Source organism: Salvelinus alpinus, chromosome 22 (assembly GCF_045679555.1).
Source record: "Salvelinus alpinus chromosome 22, SLU_Salpinus.1, whole genome shotgun sequence".
Classification (NCBI taxonomy): Eukaryota; Metazoa; Chordata; class Actinopteri; order Salmoniformes; family Salmonidae; genus Salvelinus; species Salvelinus alpinus.
The window spans coordinates 13154367-13180810 of NC_092107.1; the positions used below are offsets into that span (position 1 = coordinate 13154367).

The 26444-nt window shown below is 41.9% G+C and overlaps 1 protein-coding gene across 2 annotated transcripts in view; it reads right to left on the bottom strand.

Moving 5' to 3' along the window:
• The window catches only part of LOC139549749 (limbic system-associated membrane protein-like), a 1088465-nt gene that overhangs the window by 795762 nt on the left and 266259 nt on the right, over nucleotides 1-26444 (bottom strand). Inside the window, exon 1 of one of the 2 annotated variants that reach the window (XM_071360486.1) lies at nucleotides 12923-13089. The exons of the other annotated variant lie outside the window; for it this stretch is intronic. Within the exon in view, the coding sequence (XP_071216587.1) occupies nucleotides 12923-12986 (64 nt within the window). The 5' untranslated portion in view covers nucleotides 12987-13089. Of the gene's footprint in view, nucleotides 1-12922; nucleotides 13090-26444 lie in introns of those variants that run through there. 2 annotated transcript variants of the gene reach the window in all.

Here is a 26444-nt window from a genome sequence, read left to right on the forward strand (position 1 = left end):
TCAAGGAGAGCGGTTCAATTGTTGTGAAGAAGGCTTCAGGGCGCCCAAGAAAGTCCAGCAAGTGCCAGGACCTTCTCCTAAAGTTGATTCAGCTGCGGGATCGGGGCACCACCAGTACAGAGCTTGCTCAGGAATGGCAGCAGGCAGGTGTGAGTGCATCTGCACGCACAGTGAGGCGAAGACTTTTGGAGGATGGCCTGGTGTCAAGAAGGGCAGCAAAGAAGCCACTTCTCTCCAGGAAAAACATCAGGGACAGACTGATATTCTGCAAAAGGTACAGGGATTGGACTGCTGAAGTCATTTTCTCTGATGAATCCCGTTTCCGATTGTTTGGGGCATCCGGAAAAAAGCTTGTCCAGGGAAGACAAGGTGAGCGCTACCATCAGTCCTGTGTCATGCCAACAGTAAAGCATCCTGAGACCATTCATGTGTGGGGTTGCTATTCAGCCAAGGGAATGGGCTCACTCACAATTTTGCCTACGAACACAGCCATGAATAAAGAATGGTACCAACACATCCTCCGAGAGCAACTTCTCCCAACCATCCAGGAACAGTTTGGTGACGAACAATGCCTTTTCCAGCATGATGGAGCACCTTGCCATAAGGCAAAAGTGATAACTAAGTGGCTCGAGGAACAAAACATAGATATTTTGGGTCCAAGGCCAGGAAACTCCACAGACCTTAATCCCATTGAGAACTTGTGGTCAATCCTCAAGAGGAGGGTGGAAAAACAAAACCCCACAAATTCTGAAAAACTCCAAGCATTGATTATGCAAGAATGGATTGTCATCAGTCAGGATGTGGCCCAGAAGTTAATTGACAGCATGCCAGGGCGGATTGCAGATGTCTTGAAAAAGAAGGGTCAACACTGCAAATATTGACTCTTTGCATCAACTTCATGTAATTGTCAATAAAAGCCTTTGATATTTATGAAATGCTTGTAATTATACTTCAGTATTCCATGGTAACATCTGACAAAAATATCTAAAGACACTGAAGCAGCAAACTTTGTGGAAATTCATATTTGTGTCATTTTCAAAACTTTTGGCCAGGACTGTAGACACTATATTTTGCATAGGTAATTGGAAAATTCCAAATACAGATTTCTATTTAATACAATGACTCTCAAAGACAGAGTGTGACATATAGGTACTAGATATAGGAAAATTCACAATAGACTAACTCCTCTCTAACAGCAAACCAATACTGTCCCTGCAGGGGCTCCTCCTCTTCCATTCTGGCTATAAACAGACCCAATCTTAAACAAAGCTCAATCCATAGGCCCTCTCCCTAGTCAGACCGACCAGAGCAAATGTGTCAGAGTTACCGCAGGAGTTCCAAGGACAGAGCGGTGCAGCTTTGCCACAGTGTTGTGTGTCTCCTGGTGAAAGGGATTCTGCTCTCCACTGCTTTGCTTTCACACAATAGAATGCCAGCACTACAGGGGACAGCAAGCGCCAGACCGAGCCAAGGACATTTGCGCAGTAAAAGTAAACAACTGCACCATCCCACAGATTGAGATGCCTTCCATTTCTGGTATCATGTGGCTGTGTAATCAATGCCTGGCAAAGTCCCCCACTCCCAGTGCGCATAGTCGGCCACTTTACCTGCCAAGAATGTAATCTTTCCACTGTTTTGCATAAAGCCACTGTGGCTCTCGTCAATGCGATGGACACATGCCAGGGATCACCTCTTGTCGTTGATCACAGATGTCCACTCGCAGATTTCGATTGGATTCTGAATGCACTGCGATGCCAAACTGGGACGAGGAGCTCCAAAACCACTCACTCCAAATCAACAATCAGCCACAAATGGGACAGAGAGACTACGTCTAAATCAAATAGCACTGGAATCAAGATGAAAGTCATCCAACCCAATTTAACACTTTATATTAGTAAGACCTGTGGGACCACACAAAACACAGACCAATAGATTAACATATTTTCGGCTATGATGCCACTAAAAGGGAATACTGTAGGTTAGATTGGGTAACTAAATCTTCTGACAACAGGATCCAATACTGCAGTATGTTTGAATCATTGATCATCATGATTGATGACAGCATTCTCATGTTAAAGCAGATTGACTGGTGACTGTCATCGCTGCTTGCATCCATATTCATCATCTGATAATGTACCAATTCAAATCTCTACAGTCAAATGAATGCTTCCCAGAAAAAATGATGCTAATTTGACTGTTAATTGACAAAATCCTGTTTAATGACCATGATGGAGTCATATTATTTCCCGATTCTCATGTTGATTAACATTTCAAAGCCCAGGGTTTGTTAGTGTCACATAGGGAGGCTGCTATTAAGAGTTTCCCATAAACAAGTCAGTCAATTATTCAAGACTACAATCATGCTGGCTAATGGTAAACAAATACAATTATTTCTGGAAATGTAACGGGTGTCTGCCAAAACTCAAACTTTAATATGATGAAAAGAATATGAGCAAGACTTAAGTTTGATCACCAAAACAAGCTAAACCAGCCAGAGGACAGTGTTAAATGTGGTAAAGATAGCATGATTAAATTAGATATTTTCTATTTCTCTGGACATATTCAGTACAAGGACAAGTCAAATTACCCCCAAGAGAGTCTTTAGAAAATGGCTCAGGTCTCCAACCTGACTCTACCACACTCCCTGTGTGCCCCCCCAAAAAATGTTTTGGAGCTGCCTCTCGGGCTTCAGTGACTGGGTCTTGTCCTCTACCATTCTCTCCTCCCCGGTCCAACTCGTCCTCCAGGTTGGCGCACGCTGCTTGGTCTTCTTGTGGTGGTTAATTCTGTCACGCTCGCTATCCTCAAACTCCCTGTCATAAATCGACCAAGGCGCAGCGTGCATGTAGTTCCACATCTTTTAATGAAAGTGAAACCGAAACAACCAAAAAACAAACAGGTAAACAGCAAAGAACATGACGCAACCGAGGTGCACACAAACACACAGAAAATAATTACCCACAAAACACAGGTGGGAAAAGGCTACCTAAGTATGGTTCTCAATCAGAGACAACGATAGACAGCTGCCTCTGAGAACCACACCCGGACCAAACACATAGAAATAGAAAATCATTGAAAATAGAACATAGACTGCCCACCCAAATCACACCCTGACCAAACCAAAAAAGAGACATAAAACGCTCTCTACGGTCAGGGCGTGACAAATGGCTGGCGCTCAAATGAATGACTGCCAATGTGCAATGCTTGTCTTTGACCGAAACATATGGGCTCATGGTAAAAGCCAAGCACATCATAGTAGAAACTATGGCTGTCTGAAAACGATACTACAGTAGCTGTCAAATCCTTGCTTCCTCTATCCTTGTTCCTCAATTCCTCTCAAAGTTCATTTGAAATTGAGAAAACAAAAGGTGGAGGCAAGGACTTGACGGCAAATAACGCTTTCAGACAAAGACTATGTATTGTAATGTCTGTAATGTCTGCTTTGCTGCACTCTCTACCTGTCTGGAAACAAGGCAAAAAAACATATTCAACCAGTCTGTTTAAATGTTCAATTACAACTTTCATATTGCGAAGCAAGCATATTTGAAATCGTGTTGCTCGTTTCATACCATCAACAAAAATGCCAGGCTTCAATTGTTTTTCAAAGTCAGTGCCTCTAGTAATAAAACCCCAACCACTCTGGGGTAATATGCTTATATATTTTGAGAACGAGGGCTTGGAGTATTCAAACCGCTCATCGAGGCACTGCAAAGCAGTATCAAATTTACAGGAAGAAAAGGACCAGCGAATGTGTCTCATAACAACTGTCCCTACATGGGGTGGAAGCCTCATTTAGATTGTTGTGATAACTGGGGGAGGAAGAAGAAAACTGGGCTGCGTCTTTATTTTGCATGTGGTTCCAAATGCCTTTTCAAGTCTCCCTCTTTTTCTTTTCTCAGGCTCATTTTAGCTCCTGAAGGAGGAATGCTGGGCACGATGTCATCCAAGCTCACCCAGACTTCATCACAAACCAATTAAGAATTCCTCCCCTGTTCCCGCTGCCAGCTCTCTGCTCCCACTACCCGCTCCCTGTAGGAATGAGCAGGAGCAGGAGCAGACCCGAAGCAGTCATGCCTGGGAAATATAATAAACCTCAAATGTGTTATTAGTGGCTGTCATAATGAAGAAATTAAGAACATCAGACCGCCAAACGCAATGACACAACAGACTGGCTGAGCAGTTCTTACAGGATCACCGTGTCAGCATACTGATTAAGAAAGAAAGAGAGAATGATGAACCACCCATAATTCTTGTCAGAAGAAGAATGTCTTTCCTTCAGCGCCCTAACAATAGTACTCTACAAAATGTGTTTATGCAGTTGTTATACAGCAATACAGCTCATAGATTCTTAGTCCTTCTCAGACGTACTACTCTGTTGTCAGGTTACCTCATATTGTGCTACTTTGATAAACTATCATGTATGGAAGACTGAGGCGATCTACAGTCATACCTTCTGGATATTGCTGTTGCTGAAGGAGCAGCTAATGATATCCCATCTGTGTGTTGATGTAACACTGGCACACACACACACACACACACACACACACACACACACACACACACACACACACACACACACACACACACACACACACACACACACACACACACACACACACACACACACACACAGTCAATTAGCTGACCTCACAAAGGGATCAAGGGAAGATTAATTACTATTACAAATAACGTCATTACAGTCATTGATACCATATCAATTATCACCTGAGCAAGAAAGAGTTCTGATCAGAATGAATTGCCATTACAGGTGCTGTGTCGTACCTAGAGATATCTGGGCAATCATAATTATGTCCCCCTGTGTGCAACTCTATATTGTTATAGTCCAGGTAGGCCTCTGTGCTTCAACAAACAAGGGAAATAGGAGGGGTGCTCAACAATGACAATAATCCAGTGATAAAGCTTACCCAAGGAAAACATCCCATAATGACTAATTCCTGGTAAACAAGTTAGAGCACTCAGTAAACAGGCAGAGATAAATATCTTCTTACAGTTTTTTCCAACTGCTTACACACAAAATCTTTTCATGTCACACGATTTTTGAAACCTCTCACTCAAAGTGCAAAACTACACACCAAATATCCAAAACCATAAGCTATTTCTCAGCCTTTGACTCAGTTGTCAATTGCATAAAACACTTTTTTTCAAAACACTACACACAATTATCTACCTAAAACACAAAAATCTAACAAAAAGTGACTTGCTTTCCTTTTCCAAACACAACCAATCAAAATGCTACACTTATTCACCAGGTCACACACACACTCCTCACATGTGTAAACACTAATAGCTTAACTGATCACTAACCAATCACTGCTTTACTGTAGTATAGGCCTATAAATAGGTCAAAGGTCAGATTACCTGTTTTGAACAATGGATGCCAACAATGGACAGTAGGAGGGAGAGGAAGAGGAAGAGGAAGAAGAGGACAAGGGCAAAGAAGAGAAGGAAGGAGAGCCATCTCTGATGAGATTAGGGCAACACTTGTTTATCATGTGATCAACCACGGTTTGACCATGAGAGAGGCTGGACTGAGTCCAGCCAAACTTGAGTCGATTTACAGTGGCATACATAATTCGAACAGGTATGCAACTATCTAATGACTATTTTAGCATTACAGTAACGTACTGTAAAATACGTATGACTGCATAGTATTGCATAAACATTTGTAACTCTAAGCTATCCATTTACTGCACTGCATTGAATGAATGAGGTTGGTTATCATGCTGTACTAAATTTTTTCGTACATTGTTTACAGGTCCTATGCTGAACACATACTGTGTTTAAATTCTGTACAGAGTGGAAAGGCAAAGACATCATGGAGGACGAGGACGCTTGTTTACAGATGTACAAGAGACTGCAATTATAAATATGGTTTTTGCCAACAATGCAACTAGGATTCGAGAGATAAGAGAGCATATCTTGAATAAGGACACCATATTTAACAACATCAATGCTGTAAGCCTGTCGACCATACAACGCATCCTCCAACGGCACCGAGTGACGATGAAACAACTTTACAAGGTGCCATTTGAGAGAAACTCTGACAGAGTCAAGAATATGCGACATGACTTTGTAGAGGTATGTATGCAACACTACTTCCAGTACTTCAGACATACCATATTTACTCATCTGTATATCCTTTTGTCTGTTACAGAGAGTATTGGAGCTGGATGCCCATGTAATTCGCCATGAATTTATTTATGTGGATGAGGTTGGCTTCAACCTCACCAAAACCAGGCGCCGCGGAAGAAATGTAATAGGACAGAGGGCAATTACCAATGTCCCTGGACAGCGTGGGGGTAATATAACTATGTGTGCTGCCATCACTCAAAACGGGGTCCTCCATCACAATGCCACACTAGGTCCGTACAACACCGGCCATATGCTCACTTTTCTGGATGCAATTTACACAATGCTTGTCCCTGATCCAGATCAGGAGCCTGCAAGATTTGTGGTTTTATGGGACAATGTTAGTTTTCACTGGGCTGTTCTGGTCCAAAACTGGTTTGCCACCCATCCACAATTTGTAGTTTTGTACCTACCCCCATATTCACCTTTTCTAAATCCCATAGAAGAATTCTTCTCAGCCTGGCGCTGGAAAGTGTATGATCGCCAACCCTATGCCCGCATGCCGCTTCTCCAGGCAATGGAGGACGCATGTGGGGACATAGAGGTTGCCTCTGTCCAAGGTTGGATACGCCATGCTAGGAGATACTTCCCTTGATGTTTGGCAAGAGAAAACTTATCTTGTGATGTGGACAAAGTATTGTGGCCAGACCCAGGCCGGAGAAGAGATGAAGCGTAGCTTAGCACTGGTGACTGCCCCCCCCTACCAATTCCTGGACTGCCCCCCCGGGACCCCACACACACAATTGTGTTCTTTACTATATTCTAAAGAATATACTTTTGGTTTACATATGTTTATGGTTTTGTTGTATGATACTGTAAACAACAGTAATGTTTGGCCTAATAAATATTTTCTGTTTCTACATTGCATTAGTGTTTACAGTGTACTTGTTACCCCTCTCAGCAGATTACTTTCACTGTAGAACATTGTATTGAAATGTAGATATAAGCCTATGAAAGACCAAAGAGCTTTAGATTTAGAACAACAGTGTTTACATAGTATATCCAAAAATGTACTATTATGAAAGCAGTGTTTGCCATTTGATGCAAATGCTTCATTCTGACATGTGTTTATGGCATTTTGAATGCAGTGTTACATTTTGAAGGAGATGTGAGGCATTTTGCATTTTGTGTGTGCAGTTTTGGGAATTGTGTGTAGAGTTTTGAAAAAAGGAGACAGTTTTGAAAACGTGTGTAAGCAGTTGGAAAAATCTGTAACTCAGACGTTATTCTATGATCAGACGTGTACAGGTACTGATGTTTAGACATCACATGCCTTCTTTCTGAGAGATCCATTTTTAATGTCTCACTAGCATTCCAATGTGGGGACCAGATTACCACAGCTCAGGTCCCTTTACAATGGCAGGCAGTGTGTGTCTCACTGTTCTTTACGCAATAGTCATGTAATTCCATTAGTGCATTGGGATTTGGTGATTCAATATCAAACTGGTAACAAGATCAAGTTTGAGGAAAATAGAGTGTACAACCATTTTCCTACGACTGAACTCAAAACGGAGAAGTTACTAATGATAATTAAAAAGTGTAATTTCCTTTAATTAAACTCTCCGGAGAATAGGTTAGGCACCTTGATAAACAAGAAAATAGAAAACACTCCCTGCTACACGCATGTCAAATCAACATGCTGTCTGGCTGGTGGAAAGACTGGAAACTAAAACTAAAAGCCTCAGGTTCATAACAACTCTCTAAAGCTCAGAGTCTAAATATTGCAAACACTCACCAAGACAGCACTGTCAGTGGTTGTTTCTTATAGTCTATAACGAGCAAAACCGTGGACTGAAACGGATAAATTCTTACATTTATGAAGCCAATCTTAATTAGGGAGCTTTGGGAAAACAGTTAAGGGTCTGGATTCTAGAGGAGAAGGATGGCAGTGGATATTAAAGAAAATAAAAGACAAATTGCTTCCCTGCAAGGTTCACCACACCCTAAAATGTCTTGAGACATTTTGTATCATTAATAATCTAGAGAGATTAATAACAATTATTAGCTGACATTACCCAGCCACATGTGGATAAAATCACTTTAGTGTACCAGAATCAATTCAAGTTTGAATGTTTACCCCTTGTCGCATGAAAAATTGATCACTGTCTTCCGGGAATGTTGGAGATGTGCATCTGCCAGTAAAGCCAAGATGAAACCAGAAGACTTGAAACACAAGAAATGGAGCCAAGGAAGAGTTTGTCAAACATTATAAAGAGACAAAATGGAGTATGTGGTCCGGGAAACAAGCGGTGTTTTAAGTCCTCCATTGAAAGAGTGTCATATCTTAACGTTGTAAAAACTACACTCTGGTAGTGAGCTGGAACCTGACAGATGAAACATGTTTCCCACCCTATTCTGGAGTCACTGAAGCACACTGTTAAGTATGCCAGGTGGTGTAGAGAGGACTGGTAAAACAAAGGCTGAGAGAAAGATTCGTATTAGCACAGGTACCAAACAGAAACATATGTCCCTTAATATGTCCTTTCTCCTGATGAAACCTAAGTGCCAGTAAGACACACCAACAACATCCTCACCCAGCCAGACAGCAAACAGCTGGGCAAAAATGTACTTAGCATTGGGTTGATGAAAAATGCAGTGGAGTGGCTGAGTAGGCCAGTTATAGTGGTCAGGAATCAGGAACAGATGGGCTTGTTCAAGACATGCACAGAAGGAGTATTGCTGTCTTCATTACATCAGTGGTACACTACTTCTATACAAGCAAGAGGAAGATGAAAGGAAGAAAAACCTCCTTAGTTGGATTTCAAAATGAGATTCAGAAGCAGAGAGAAGGTTTTGTCAGAGACTGGAAGGCAGAAGAATACTAATACGTCTCCTCATTTCATCTACATTGAGTTATTGGAAGACTTTCTCTAAACATAAGTAGTACAGTATCTATCTGCCGAATTCCAACATTGTGTATGAAGATAAATTGATTAGATTTTTGCATGGGGTATATTTTGCGTTCCCTCTATGCATTTGTACAGCTTCTCCATTCTCCAATTTTAGCCGTGATGAATACAGCATGTCAGTTTGCCCTGATAGAACAAACAGATAAAAAACGAAATATGTGGATTTCAACTGCATGATAGTTATAGTGATTATGATGCTCACCGGAAGAGGGGTGTTCTACACTGGGTTTCTGTATAAGCACTTTGTGATAACTGCTGATGTTAAAAGGGGTTTATGAATAAATGTGATTGATTGATTGTTCCGTAGAGATACAGCTAGAGATCTTACTATTGAGAGATAGAATAGAAGAATACACAAGGTGCAATTTCTAATCTTGGTTGTGCATAAGCAGTTTTCCTCTTGTGATATCAATCACTGACATTCACTCAATTAGTCCATGTCAGTTTAATCTACCAACCTAAACTTGTAGTAATCATGGCCCGAATTACTGACAGGACACGCGGGGCACGTACCCAGGGGCCCTGACCTCCAGGGGGCCCCCATTGATTTTGTTAGTCCCCCTCACTCAGATATCACATTAAAATGGCATAACTTGTGGCAAAATGTGTAGAATTGCAGGATATTAGCTCTTAAAACTGCAAAAATATCCTGGCTACGAACCTGCTTGTGAATTCAGTGAGTGTTACGTGCTATATGCTTTCACTTTGTGAAGGAAACGTCAGCTAAATTCAATCTGCTAACGTTAAAATGTGATAGTAATAGACCTAAATGCAGTCAACAACACTGCCCTATATGCCAAAGGTCAGGGGGTATATAGCCCCAGTATAAAGTGGTTTTCATTTCCAAACTTCTTCAAAGTGCACAGATTCTTCTCCTGTGCCCACCTAGCCTGCACTCTGGAAAACCAACAACCCCACTGAGCACATCAAGGTCCTGTAGTGCTAACCTGGAGGGATGAGGAGAGAAGCCCCTCCAACACACACCATGCTTACGGTTAGCGATCCATGTTTCACACCAAAGTACCGGAGGATCACAGGCACCAGAAGCCTTGTACAGGGAACACAGAGCTAATTGCAATTTTCCTGGTACGAGGCTCTGAGTAGTGGAGCTTTGCAGACATTAAAGAGGATGAAAGCGAGGTGGCACGGAGGGAGTATAAAGGTGTATTGCGGTGGTTCCGCTCTATTGGGTTTTATTCCAGACCCAACTCAGAACCTGTCTCTGCCTCCCTCTCTCCCTTCCTGTGGCCACAGCACAGTATTTACATAATTCACAAGCCCAGCACATCCTGCCTACAACCAACCACAGAGACATGGTTGGAATACAGGAAGACCCAACAAAACACACGAGTCAATTCAGTCGAATCAGTCTAAATAGAGGGAGTCTGTGGACATCACAGTGGGGAGGAAAATCACTAGTCCCCAAAGAGAGATCAACGTGGACTCCAGTGAAAAGCCCGGCGAGAGAGAGCATCAATACAAATCCTCCAATTTAATTAATTAATCGGACTGTTCAGATCAGTCTTTCCAATTCATTTCTGAATGAGGGTGTATTCCCTATGCGCCTGCCATTCTGAAGGAGGTTTATTTCATGGGTATTGGGTACTTAGTTCTCCGTCCAAGGCTGTTTTTGGGACAGCCCTAGAGGCCAATCCAAACAGATTTTATTTAAGGCTCATGCTCTTGTTTCTGAGGTGATGGCACTATTTTCCTTCAAATAAGCATATTTCAAAATCGTGTTCCTCCCAGGGGCCTAGTGCAGTTTCATTACTAGTTAACCGTGTTGGCTGCACTGCACTCAGAAGGGGCTCCATCTCCACAGAGAAATGAACAGTTGGAATTTAGAGCAGCATCTTGCCCTGCCTACCCCAATTCATTAAACAAATGAGCATTATGTTAATACACTAATAAGGGTAATTTAAAGTTAGATGAAGAGGAAAAGTGGGCCAGCGAGGTGGGCCCTATGTGGTCGACGCCACCGACCTGTGACACCGCCCCAAGGCGTGAGACATGGCCAGACTGGTTAAGCATACAGGGTTCTGTTGGAGATCAATGTCAAAATGCTGCTGTGTCTCTCCTGCTGTGGTTAAATGTAGACAGACCTACTGAGGGCTCTACGCTGACCTTTATTACAAGGAGCACATGTACGCCTAAGTTGAAAAGCGGGGCCGCACACAAAGAAAAGGCGCACTGTTGCTTCTAAATAAAATGACACGTCGCACAGCTAAATATTTAGGCAGATATGCGAGTAAAACGGTTGCACTGTAGAGTCCTGCTAGAGTTAGGAAGACCTCACATGACAGCCCCTGGCAGTTGCTTATAACATTCTGCTGTCATGATAAGGCTGAATCATGCATTGCATTTCATAGAGAATATATTACACATTTCAAGTTAGTGCTGGAAGCCCCTAATGCTGTTAACCCAGAGGTTGTGGTTTCATTTAAAGTCTTTTCCTAATTAAGCCCCATTGACTTAACCGCACACACAACTCCTTTTAGAATCAGACAATTAAACAAATTACTTCAATAGTCATGTCACACGGCAATCATCTACCGAATTAGTCTGCACAGGGGTCATTGGGTACATGGTCACCATCAGGAACACCCAAAAGAACACTGAACCTCTTGGCAACAGCATACAAAAGGAGTTGGACTGAGAGCCACAACGGAGTAGGTTCAAATCCTGTGGAGGTCAACCCTCGAATTTGCTACATTAGTGTTAGTAGTGGGATGCTGCCATCAGGACATCAGAGATGTGCACAGGCATAAGGAACTGTGGAAAGAGAGGGAGGGGTATTGGTGTTATGTGTAGATGTTGTATTGCACATACCAACACAAGAAGCTGTCTGAAACCAGGCAGGGATGGGCCTGGTTGATCCCTGTATGGGAGATAGAAAGCTACTGAAAGTGGGTTGGAGGGCCAGTAGGGGAAACTCCTCCCTCTGGTCTAAAGGAGACCCAAATGCCCCAGGGCAGTGATTGGGGTGAGGTCATTGCCCTGCAAATGGTTCCATAGCACCCAAGATCTGACTGTGTGAGAATAGGGGAGTCCTGGCTTAATTCCCAATACCATCATACAATTTGGGGATGAATTAACTAGCTCCCGCTTGGTTCATTCAGCAACTCTTCCCCAGGGTCGTTGTTATTGCCTAAATGCATTCTCAGTCAACTCACCTTGTAAAATAAAGCTTGAATCAATGAATATTAGACACTTTTATGTATCATTATTTATGTTATTGTATCAATTAAAGTCACTTGACAATGCACAACCTTGCAACTTCAACCAAGCTTGTTACCTGTCTGATACTTGAGTTACAGTGAGATCTCCCCACAAAGTAGAATGTTCAGTAGGCTACAGTGACAGATGAAGCCATCAGTTCAATAACCACAAAGGGGGAACAAAAAAATATAGCAACAAGATTCAAATTCAGCAGAGACATCGCAGACAAGTCACTTAAGAAATAATTGAATAACTTGTGGCTTGAGCAATTTCCCATATACACTCGCCACTGAATTAGTCCCCCCCACTCACTTTGAATCGTATTGGTGTCATCTTCAAGTATTTTTCAATATCTCCCCCTCTGCGTGTGTGTAAGTGTAGCCTACTTCTCTATGTGTGCATAACTACACTATTTGTGTCAAAAGAGCAATAAATAGGCAAGGATGAAAGTCATAAGTACGCGGGATAAATAATAAGTAGTAGAAGACACCAGATGTAGCCGATCAGAGCTGCAAAGGCAGAAGCTCAGCAGGCGTAAGAACACAAAAGGGATTCCTCTGTAACTCCAAACTGAAAAGAGTAATGTGACTGGTAATCTAAAGCAACATAATTATATTAAAAAATAACTAGAATGCAACCCGTACCTTGAAATCCAAAGAAGAAAAAGAAGCCCGGTATCCAAATTGTGTGTATCCAGAAGGAATTCATGTTGTCCTCGTCAGCTTCAAAACCTCTCCTGATAGTCAGATAGATCTCTAGCAATAATGTTGTGAGCAGGCAGTATCGTGTTTTGGTAGAAATGATGCTCAGAGGGCGTACAGCTCCAATGCTATGTTCTAATGCTGCAGAGCACTATACATCTCAAGTGATTGAGCGCTAAACGCAGCCTTTTTGCAATCACAAATAGTTGTGCGCTTCAGATCTTGCCTCTCCTGGTCGTCACTGCCGCCTAGTGGTTAAGCAAGTTCCTACAAAAATGGACATCGTTTTCTGATTATTGATGACGATAAGCAGTGGCGACCCGTCATTCAGAGCAGGTGGGGCAGTTTTGAGCGCCACACTTTTAGGTATTTTTAAATCATTCATCGTTTTTTTTAAATCATCATTTTTTGGGGGGGTGGGCTTTGTTTGTTATTTTGACATTAATTCGTGTCACATATCAGTTTGAAAATAATGTAAAAAGAAAATGTTAAATTGAGTTAATAAAGCCGCATACGAACATGGTCTTTCTTTTGCTTTCTTGAGGAAGGCAGCTCCAAACTGCAGGTGTTTCAGCCTATCTCAGTGCTTTCTGTGGTGGTGGGACTAGCCAGCAGAAAATACAGAGCGTCGCGCCTGATTGGCTAAGTTTTCTGTCACTCATGGGACAGTACGTCATCACCAATTCTAAGGTTAGAGTTTGAAAATGTTAGCCATAGAGCCGTAGAGTTATGTTAGAAGTGCCAATCCAAGAAGGCTCAAGTTCATTGGCCACAGATAGAATGACATCAAATCACGCTATATCTATAGTAGCTTTGATTGGACTGATGTCAATATCTTACTTTCTAAGTCTTAGCTAGCAGTCATCATCAGTTGTCATCAAGTCGACAATCTACTGGCAAAACCTTTTTAATCCTTGTCATATGAAGAGAAATAATGAAGAGAAATTATAAATTAAACGTATCGGTGCTCATCGGCCATTGTACATAAAGATTACACAACAACAGTCACAAGCATGCCTGTCATCTAGATGTTGAACAGATTTTAAATTTAAATGCATTTTTAACCCTTTTTCTCCCCAATTTCGTGATATCCAATTGGTAGTTTCACGCCGCAATGCTTCTTGACACACTGCTCGCTTAACCTGGAAGCCAGCCGCACCAATGTGTCGGAGGAAACATTGTACAACTGGCAACCGTGTCAGGGTGCATGCGTCCGGCCCGCCACAGGTGTCGCTAGAGCGCGATGGGACAAGAACATCCCGGCTGGCCAAACCCTCCCCTAACCCAGACGATGCTGTGCGCCGTCTCATGGGTCTTCCGGTCGCGCCGGCTGCAACACAGCCCGGGATCAAACCCGGGTCTGTAGTGACACCTCAAGCACTGCGATGCAGACCAAATTTGATTAATTATGTTACATCTGACATATTCTAATGAATGTGTGTCTCAGTGTCTAGATCCATGTACATGTTTCCATGATCTATTTTCCCTCTTAACACCACTGTAGCTACTCCAGCCATAACCTTCAGATCTTTCTGATGCATAGGCTACTACAAAACCAAGAAAATAAATCAGGACAAATGCACACAATTACAGTTATTTCAATAACTTAATCCAGATTGATTCTCTCATTGCATGTGATATGCAATCTGTGATAATACCATTATTTCAAAAATAAAGTCCTACAACATACTACCACCCATGCAATGAGACAACCCACACCTACGATGAACCCTTCAACAGCCACACAGCAGTCCTCAAGAGAGGGATGACCTTTGTATACCCTCTGTAAACCAACGACAGTCCTCTGTACCGCATGAAGTGTGTCCCTACCAGAGGTGAGGCTTGGCAGAGGACAGGAGAGGAGGATAGCAGCACGGAAATCTGTAGAATACTAATAATGACATTTGGTAAGAGACTGCTTCATTCAGTCTGCAGGCAAGGTGAGGGCGAGCTGTTTGTGAAGACACGAGACTAATCAAAGTCCAGGGGACCTTACTCACTAGGAAATGGCCTGTGAGAGAGAGAGGACAGACAGTGAGAGTGGCAGAGGGAGAGAGGCGTGTTTTCCCCATTAATGTGCTCTATTCCTCTCTCTCTACTGCCAGCCAAACACTGTCCACTCAACTACCGTTATACATGTCCACGACTGACAGCAAGGTTAATCCAGACAAATCCTGCATATTCATTCAGCGTGGCAACCCTGTCTTTTTTTGTAATCAAGCATTCTTTTTTCTTCCTGAATCTTACTGGATTTTATTGTGATGGCAATGAAAGCAGATGCTGCCTGAACGTGTCGTTGTATTCCCGCTTCCACAGCTCAGTCTCCTCTTGTAAACCCTGGTGAGCAAAATGACTGGTGTTGCTGAATTCAATTATGCTCAGATCCTAGTCATTTGTTAAGTATGAATGTCAAAGACATTACAGCTTCAATAATTGAAGAGAAAAACAAAAGTGGCTCAGGAGGATGTCTGGATGTGATGCGTAACACCTTATTGAATATTGTTCTCTACCTGTTATACACCACCATGTGAACCACAAGCTTTTCATTATGCATGTTCTGCTAGAGAACCATTGAGATCCCTGCAGTCTAGCATCCAAAGCCAAACAGTATCCCATTAGAATCTATTTAAGAGCAGCATGTAAGAGCAAAGGGCCAAGGACTGCTGTCAATTGTCATAATGGTTTTTCTCAGTTGTCAGTAGAAATAATTTAACACCTCTCATGTGTAGACTATCTCTATGACTCACATGGTTTGTCATTTCATTTGGATATTTAATTGAAGACGTGCAGGTCGCAGTGAATAACCATGAGGCCACCACAGCTTGCTTGCTCAACCCAAACATGCCATGTGACAAAATGTGAAACGTGTGAAATAGTGTGTTAGTTACTCATGGGAATGCCTGTTATCTGTGTGTAACTCCATACTTCCATTCATTTGTATGGGTTACATTCAGACGAGTCCCGTGACACTTGTGGGGCTCGTAGAGCAAAACGGAGAAAACCATTGTGTTCGTGAGAGTCTCCCCTATCTAAGGTGGGGTATTCGTTTGTAGCTTAAACGGTTCTGATGCTACAGACATCAGCAAAACCGTTTGGATGCTACAGATGTTTTTGTGAGAATATCGTTTTTCGGGATGTTTCATGATCTGGCAAACATCGCTATAGCTCGGCACCTTCCACCTCAGGTGCGGAAGGCCGACATAGGCGGATGTAGTGAATTGAGACGCAGCCCATGCAAAAAATTTGCCATTAAGGAAAAACACATTAACGTGGAGTCAGTCGAGCACTACATGTTAGTCCAGAGTAGATCGATAGCCATGATTAACTCTGTTTGGGTTGAGTATTCAGTGCTGTTTGAAAGATATATGGAAAAACAAGCCACTGGATTTCTGCACATTGAAAGCACATTCCTTCTGTCAGAACTAGCGGCACTAAACAAGAAAGGCTACTGTGATCAGGCTAAATCTTTCCCACAGACACCCCTTCAGAGAGCAATGAGGAAGAGACACATGTAAGTCGTCTGAGGCTCTTTCAAAGACACTTTGTTCTTCCTAGGACTGGGATAGTGTCTCTGACAGGCCTGTAATCCTCCTATTATTCATCTTTGGAATGTTGCAAGTAAATTAAAATGAGAAGTTGGGGCATGGTTATGGCGTTGAACTGAGCAGATGTGTTTTAAGTGCTCTTCTGCCAACTTCGGCTAAACTTCTTCAAAATTATTTTAATCTCTTATTTTAAATCCTCATAACAAGAACAGCAATTTACATGGTCAATTTCAGGTGTATCTAAATCCATTATGAATCAACTTAAACATAGTCCTCCTAAAACAAGAAGAACATCTCGTATCAACAACGTGGTCCAAGCTAGGCCAGTTAGCCCCACTAATTCAGCCAGCTCTACTAACCCAGTTAGCCCTGCAAGCTCAGCTAGCTCCTCGCACCACAAGTCCGACATGGCAACCAACAATGTCGACGACCTAAACCAGAACCAGAACCAAGGGGTTTTGGAAGCAATCTCTGCCATGAGTGCGGACCTTTCCGCCAAACTGGAAGGTGTCCTAACAGGGATTAGTGAGTTTAAACGTGACGTTCAAGCCTACTCCACGCGTTTGGACGAAGCAGAGGAATGCATTAGCATGGTGGAAGATACTGTCGTCACTGTCAAAACAACGACCGAAAAGTTGGAAAAACAGGTGGCGACCTTACTTCATTCAAAACTAAGCTCGCCCGAGCCACTGGTCAAATTTGAGACTGGTTAATCTACCCGAACAAGTGAAAAATGGTGATGCAGTTGCATTTCCAGACCCCCTGTGCATTGAATGAACCCATCGGCTTCCGGGTCCTATAAGCCCGAGAAACCACCCCTCTCCTCGAGTCCTTATCATGAAGTTTCTCAACTTTCAAGACAAAATCCGAGTGATACGGAAAGCCAGGGCCAAGGGCAAGGTGATGTACGGGGACCAAGAGATCATGTTCTTCCCTGATCTATCTGCGGACCTGCACCGAAAAAGAAAAGGCTATGACGGGGTCAAATGCCAGCTCATGTCCCTCAACACTGCCTTTGGAGTAACCTTCCCAGCTAAACTACGTCTGACTTACAGTCTTCCCTTCCACTCCAGAGTACAGGCCTCAGTGTAATGCTCATTCCTTCGACGATAAACGCGAATCCGACCATCAACCCTGGTGAGATAAAATCGCGACTTGTCAGTGAAGAGCCAGTCCTGTCTGGTCCAACGACGGTGGGTTTGTGCCCATAGGCGACATTGTTGCCGTTGATGTCTGGTGAGGACCTGCCTTACAACAGGCCTACAAGCCCTCAGTCCAGTCCTCTCAGCCTATTGCAGACAGTGAGCACTGATGGAGGGATTGTGCGTTCCTGGTGTAACTCGGGCAATTGTTGTTGCCATCCTGTACCTGTCCCGCAGGTGTGATGTTCGGATGTACCGATCCTGTGCAGGTGTTGTTACACGTGGTCTGCCACTGCGAGGACGATCAGCTGTCCGTCCTGTCTCCCTGTAGGCGTCTCACAGTACGGACATTGCAATTTATTGCCATTGCCACATTTGTAGTCCACATCTGTAGTCCTTTGTAGTGTGTGTGTGTGTGTGTGTGTGTTTGTGTGTGTGTGTGTGCGTGCGTGCGTGTGTGCGTGTGCGTGTGTGTGTGCTTTGTGTGTGTGTGCGCGTGTGCCTGCGTGTGCGCGTGTACGTTATTTTGGGCCAACACTTGTTTTGAGCCTAAACCAAAAATGTTATGAACTCTAACTGTGACCAGGCTAATGGCACCCAGGGGCCAGGGCATCCATATTGTTCTGTAGTACAATAGTAGTTTGATACATTAGTGTATTCTTGCATACAGTACCCATAGAAAATCAAAATCCATCCAATTATCCAATTGAAACAAATACACACCACATTTAAATGATCAAATGCTCAAATGTTGCAACGTTTCTCTCATGAGGTCTTAGGTAGGAAGTAGGCCTAGTAGACCTCAGCTTCATTTTCTACATTTCACAAAAGCTGACTTTTAAATTCTCTATGACATCTGATCAATAATCCATATCTGAAACCATTAAAACCATCCAACTGTCTTAAAACCAGTAATTATTCGGCCAGGAACCTATCTGAAACTTGGCACAATGACAAAACGTGACTTTGTACGTGAGCAAAAATGTACAACATTTAAAAAAAAATACCCATCTGGAATTTAATTTTAGGGAGAATGTTTGTGGGGCCGATCTTACTCTAACTCATGAATCCCTCAGGGATTGCTTTGGGCTTTGAGATGAAGAGCGAAGTCAAAAAACAGTTATGACATACAGAAAATAATTCAAAGTTTAGAAATACAATCAAGGACGTTCACTCTAAATACAGACCATATTTCCAGCTTCCCTGCTGTAACTGTGAGCGTACACAAATGTAACCAATTTGCTGTGGTTCCAAGACACAGAGGGAGTTTGCTGTGCAAATAAGGCAGTATGGAAAAGCACAATGTGCCATATCTAAATCAATCATCTGCTCTTTTCCACTGAGTTACTGCGGCAGACTGGGCTGATGCGGAAAGCTGGTCATTAGAGAGAAAATAATTTAACCAAATGACTGCTAAACTCACTTCTTACAGTGGGAGATGGGGAGGAGGACCGGGGAGTTGGAATCACATGTTTATAGAAAAATTATCTCTGTTAGTGCTGAGATGTACAGGAAAATTTGGTACAAACGTACAAAAACGTTTTGTGGTTCAAAAGAATCGCAGTTTACCATGACGAGGTGATGAGAGAGTACAGTTTACACAACACATCAAAACAAGGATCTAAAAATACCTCATGTATTATGAATTTTGTATATTGCGAAGAAGATGCAAGATTTACATGACCAAAGAAATGCCACGTTTCTCTTTGAGTCAGAATATAGACTCAAAGAACACTTCTTCTGAATTCAATGTAAATGATGCCTGGCCTAGCAAGTATGCTTTCATGAACAATTCATGAGTCGACTTGGTATCTGATTGAGAGATAATATGCAGACTGCACGACGGGGTGTGCATGCAGTGTAAGACAATGTTCAGGTTATCTTGACGTACACAGTGACGAGATACTCCACAGAGGGCTGTGGAATGGCAGCGGTATCACATTCTCTGAGCCACCTGTGTACAGTCCAATAATACTACCTTTAATCATATTATAAGACCTACTGTTAAACCTCCATAACATCTCATTGCTCCCTATAAAAGCATTGATGGATGCACCAAAGGTCTAAATACACCCACAGTGGGTATAGAAAGTCACCACCCCCCTTTCAAAATGTTCCCCTTTTGTTGCCTTACAGCCTGAAATGAAAACACATAAAATCAGACTTTTTCCGGCTTTATTTACACACAGTAACCCACAATATCCAAGTGAGAAAAAAAAATACCCTATTTGGATAAGTGAACACTCCCTCTTAGAATTGCAATTGCAAACTTGCTGAGGTATAACCAATCACCTTCTAGATCACATATCAAGTTAATTGGCTTCCAACTGTCATCAAGTGTAGTGACTTTGATTAGTTTTGAAAGGGGGAGGTGATATACCCACTATACAGTACATGTATAATACATTACAAGACCTGTTAAATATTATTTTGTAATGGCTCATGGCTCCTTATAACTGCCTTTATAAAAAAACAAATGCCTTAAACACACATTTGCCATAAAGATATTGGCATCTACTGTAGATCTACAAGACGAACATAAACATAAGATTCAGCAGTGTTACTTAACACTAACCTCTTGTCAAAAGCAACAGTATGTGCTCAGTGTAAAACCCATCAATCATAACAGACATGTGGATGGGTTTGATACTAGTAAAAAGGCAGCTGTAGCAATGACATGTGACATGTGAAAGGTTCTTCGAGTCTGAATTCCTACATTCTGGCAGCCATACCATTTACCATGGCAATACTATGTGTGACGTGTAGCATGTTTTTCTCTAATAATTTCACACTAGCTAACATTGTGTCTGTAGCCTATAGCAAAGTTTTGTTAAAACCCTCATTCCCATTCTATTGAAACCCTTTTGAGCTAATTATGTTTAAATCCGCCATTAGACAAAGCGTTTGTAACAGAAAACATTTGTATTTCAATGAAACCATAATCCCAGGGTTGGTTGTAGAGTGTGGGATGCATTTGGACAAGTAATTCATCATGACCAGGATACATTGAGACTACCGCTGTCCTTAGGGGTTGGACACTGGACTGGAACACTTTAGTTTCCTCCAGATTGTGCCTCAGCTCCTCATCAGTGAGAGTAAGAGAGTGCGAGTGAGAGAGTGCGAGTAAGGGAGACAGTGTGAGAGAGAGAGAGACAGAGAGAGAAGAGAGAGCGAGAGAAGTAAGAGAGAGAGATGCATGCTAGCCCACATTCTGAACTGCTGTGTTTCCAGATCAGTCATGCTCGTGCTGGAGACACACAGCTCTGATTCTGTCATGTCTTATGGAAGATGTTTCCTTTGTGACCTCATATGGAGTGTTCTGAGACAAGGGTGTTTTTCCTTAGTGCTCCTAGTCAATTTGTGCCTATTGGGATACAGTAGTCAATAGAGGCACTATGGATATTAAAGTATATCAGTTGCCAGTGGCTATCAGGATTAACCTATCTTAATCTGCAGAGGATGGTAGACAATAATTGTATCAGAATTATCCCTCTGCAAACACAAGTAACATACTGCTTGAATCAGGTTACAAAGGGAGCAGGAGAAGAAGTCCAGTCCGGTTGTGAGCTTAGCCATATATCCATTTTAAAGCCCATAGGCGTTTTCCTGTTGGCTAATACATGAAAAGTATAGCATCAGCAGTTATGAATTTGTAATCTTATCGCCGTCAATTGTAACAATTAAATAAGTCTAGTTGAGTTGTTTTATTTAAAAAACATTTTTTTATTTTTTTATTTGACAATGGACGATATAATGACAGATAACTGTTTGACAGATAACTGTCAATGTAACTGCAAAATCGCAAAATCAAGAATCTCCTTTCCATGTATTCCTTATATAAGCCAACTGCAGTTATCTGGCTAAGATAACAACTAGGGCAGGACTTCTTCTTCTGCTCCCTGTGCTATTGAACATTTATGATAGTTTAGTCTGGTGTATTTTACCACTATAAACGGTCTCTCCTTGACCCCACTGCTAGTCACCACCTTAGTCCGGATTCTGTATATCTAGAGGGTGTCAATCAACATGCAGAGAAGTCAAGCTGTCTCTTCAGCACCACCAGAAGAAAGAGGCTAGAGAAGTCAGGACCCTGGACAGCTCTCTAGCAGCCCTGCCCTTACAGAAGAGTCTTTGCTCGTCATATTCCCCCGCCAAGAGGGATTACGCAATCATTTATGTGTCGCAAGGCAAAGTGGAAGATCATTTTTGAGTTCTAACAAGCAAACCTTAGAGAATACCCCACATACCCCCATTCGGAATGTATTCAGACCCCTTCCCTTTTTCCAAATGTTGTTACGTTACAGCCTTATTCTAAAATGGATGACATACATTTTTTCCCTCATCAATCCACACACAATATCCCATAATGACAAAGCAAAACAGATTTAGACATTTTTGTAAATGTATAAAATAAAATAAAAATGACATTACATTTACATTTACATAAGTATTCAGACCCGTTACTCAGTACTTTGAGTAGCTCTTACAGCCATGAGTCTTCTTGGGTATGGCACTATAAGCTTGGCACACCTGTATTTTGGGAGTTTCTCCCATTCATTGAGCTCTGTCAGGTTGGATGGGGAGCGTCGCTGCACAGCTATGTTCAAGTCTCTCCGGAGATGTTCAATCAGGTTTAAGTCCAGGCTCTTGCTCGGTCACTCAAGGACATTCAGAGACTTGTCCCAAAGCCACACCTGCGTTGTCTTAGCTGTGAGCTTAGGTTCATTGTCCTGTTTAAAGGTTTTCATCAAGGATCTCTCTGTACTTTGCTCCGTTAATCTTTCCCTCATACCTGACTAGTCTCCCAGTCCCTACCACTGAAAAACCTCCCTACACCATGCTTCACCGTAGTGATGGTGCCAGGTTTCTTCCAGATGTGACATTTGGCATTCAGGCCAAAGAGATCTTGGTTTCATCAGACCAGAGAACCTTATTTCTCATGATCTGAGAGTCCTTTAGGTGCCATTTGGCAAACTTCAAACGGGCTGTCATGTGCCTTTTACTGAGGAGTGACTTCCGTCTGGCCACTCTAACATAAAGGTCTGATTGGTGGAGTGCTGCAGAGATTGTTGTCCTTCTGGAAGGCTCTCCCATCTCCACAGAGGAACTCTGGAGCTCTTTCAGAGTGACCATAGGCCCTTCTCCCCCGATTGCTCAGTTTGGCCGGGTGGCCAGCTCTAGGAAGAGTCTAGGTGGTTCCAAATTTCTTCCATATTAGAATGATGAAGGCCCCTGTGTTCTAGGGGACCTTCAATGCTGCAGAAATGTTTTGGTACCCTTCCCCAGATCTGTGCCTCGACACAATCCTGTCTCGGAGCTCTACGGGCAATTCCCTCGACCTCATGGCTTGGTTTTTGCTCTGACATGCACTGTCAACTGTGGGACCTTTCCAAATCATGTCCAATCAATTGAATTTACCACAGGTGGACTCCAGTCAAGTTGTAGAAACATCTCAGGGATGATCAATGGAAACATGATGAACCTGAGCTCAATTTTGAGCCTCATAGCAAAAGGTCTGAATATTTCTGTAATTAAGCTATTTCTGTTTTCTGAAAACCTGTTTTCGCTTTGTAATTATGTGGTATTGTGTGTAGATTGATTAGGAAAAACATGAATTTAATCCAGTTTAGAATAAGGCTGTAAAGTAAAAAAATATTGAAAAAGGGAAAATGTCTGAATCCTTTCTGAATGCAATGTATGCACAAAGTTAAAAGTTCCACTGTTAGAAACCTGGTTCCGCCCATTAAAACGGTTGTCATGGCTGTCTCTAACCCTTGCCCCATCCAGTTGAATGTTTTGCAGTGTCTTGTTGCTTTAGTCTAAAGTATGAGCCACTGTAAGGTGCATAGCCAGTTGTGAAACATACTCGACTTCTAGCAACACAAATATCCATCACGACAAGTGATCAACAACCTTACTGTATCGCAGCCAATCAACTTGAGCTGCTGTAACAAGCACAATTTACATGGAAATAGAGGGCATCACATCCCTCAATCCGTTGTGTTATTCATTGAGGTGAAAGATAGAGGGAACATTATTAGAAGTCTCCCCCTGTAATAGCACCCCTTACACCTTTTTCCTCACCGACAGATAAAGTGCTGTTTTCTGTAAATTGATAAGGTGTCAGAAAGGATCAGCTCGTAGCCATTTTATTCAATCATCCCATTGTCCTTGTTCTCTGCCAGGAAGGAAGTCAATGAACCTCTAAAAGGAAGAGTGCATCCTGTGATTTGTAAGATTGAGACTTCCCACTTATAACAGATATACGGAATATCAACTCAAAGGAAAAGAAGATGGTGGGTGTAATATGAAAAGTAATTCAATAATGTGCGACACCATATTTCATAAGGAACGTAGTTACTTTATAGCATTTTCCCAGACTATTTCCCTGGCTCAATTTCCACACTCACTATAATATAAATTAGGGTTATTTCAAAAATGTAATAGACATTCCTGAAAAGGTATACTGTGGATAGTTTTGAAATGGTAACCATTCCTATGTCATATAACTTTACTTTATTAACATTGTATAGCTAACATGACATTATTCACTTTTTGGGCTCATTGCAATCGCTCTCTATCAGTGGAAAATCACAAGATTCTGGAACAGTCTGTGCACATGACTGAAACTGCATCTCAGGAATTGCCAGCTAAGAACTAAAATGAATCTTATTTCATTTTTGCAGATGTGCGATTGAGACCAAAGCTGGGAAAATGCATAACTGCTCAGCAGGAGAAGCATACAAATAAAAAAACAAGCTATAGCTCCAATTATATTGGAACTAGGGAGCCCAGCCTGAAGAGGAACACTCAGACCTGAGGGAAAAGACAAAGACTGAGAAGGCGGAGACTTGCATTTTTAGAACTATCTTATTTTTTAAAAGACAAAAAAAATCTAAAAAATTATGTCTCTAAGCTAAAAATAATAATGTCTGTTGGCGAAAACAGTGAGCAACATAACAAAAAAAGCATTGGCATTTGAAGAACAAAAAGCACAGAGGGAGAGTCATTTCAATCATAATTGTTTTTTTATGTTCACATTTCATTCTCCATACTTGGTTTATCAAAAGAAATTACTTCAGCTATTTTGTCTGTACAAAGTGCATTGCAGCATCAATATATGAAACACAATTACACTGACTGTGCCACAATATATTGTTCAATGGTGCGTTTCAATCATCAACCATCATCTGGATCCACAAAAACGTTATAAAACATCATTGAGTTTCATTGTATCTTTTTTGTGAGCAGTGATTCATTGTATGTTTGTGACCAGTGCCTGTGTCAGTCAATGACAATGCTTATAATTGCAGCTTTTTACAGCCTTAACATAACGACCACGTTTCAGAGACCTTCCATTATCTACTGTCAGCCAGATGAAGACTCCTAAGTGTTCCTAAGTCTGTATCTCTAATCAGTATTTAACCATCATAGACATCAGTGTCTAAAGAAATACAAACTGAAATCTCATCTCCAAGAGAGGAAAAGGATAGAGAAAAGTAACAGTCAGATTTGACATAATCAGTAGAGACGTCATTTTTTCAAATATGCTTTGTTTTCTCATCGTTTAGTCTTTCAAGGTCGGCTCACCTGAAATCTCAGACAACCCAGAAAGTGGTTGTGGCGGATCATGGGAGGATGTAAATGATCCGCCCACGCATTCTCAAACAAAACCAAGATTTAATCTAAATCTCCATGGAGCAAACAAACATCCAGGTGTTCCTTCTACCAATCTTTTAAAATAGACTAGTATGCAAAGGCAAAAACCTCTCTCTATTCTTTGCTCTGGTAACCTCTCATCATGACCTCCAGCTGTCTGGAAAAGCAAGCCAATGTTTTTCAATTACTCTTTCCTGATATAGAGATATATTGTATGTTGGATGTGGATAGGAATATAATGTTACCTACATGAGGACCCAAGTAATATAAAGATATTATACAGATATCCTCTATACAATCCTGTCTTCAAGTGGTACAAGGGTGTAGTGTATAGGGCTTACAATTGAAGCAAAGAAACAAGGTGAACACAAACAGGAAATGAACTCCACTGGAGTGGCTCCCATACAACCAGGATACGGCATTATTCCACACCGCTGTTGGACTGATTGGAAGAGTCGGTCACAATGGGCCTGTAAAGAAGTCAGTCCAACGAATGAAGACATGGGTCATTGGCCTGGCCAAAATCCCTTCTCTAAAGCAGAGATTAAGCTCTCTGCAATGTGGTGGACTTGATAGGTAGATAGAGATAGGCAGATGTACCTGTACTGGTTGCGGCTGTGACTGAGAACTTCCCCTCAGAGTTAGATTCTAGCTCTATCAACGACAGGTCAGTCAGGGGTTGAATCAAGTAGACTTCTTTAAGAAGTTAATGTAAGGTATCATTATGTTCCTCAGGGGGGGAAAGCTTCTCAACATCAATTGTGTACCCTCTCTATATCTGTCTGTCACAGCTGAATGTGAATGTGCCGTCTTATACTGGCACAATGCGGACAATTAAAATGAATGATTCAATAAGTATTACAAGTATAGTAGTTGACTATTTCTGATGAAAAGGTGGTGGTAAAAAATACTCCATGTGGTCTGTTGTTTTTACTTTGAAAAGTCAAGACCTTGGTGAGTCTGGACTCTAAACAAACTGTTCGGGAAACATGCTGTTTTCTGTCTGATGCATTTGAATGTGAAAGCTGTTAAATTCAGCAATTTACAGCAGCTACATGTCTGCCCCTCAGTGATAAACAACAATGAACACTGAACCTCTGACAGGATCTGTAAGATTGT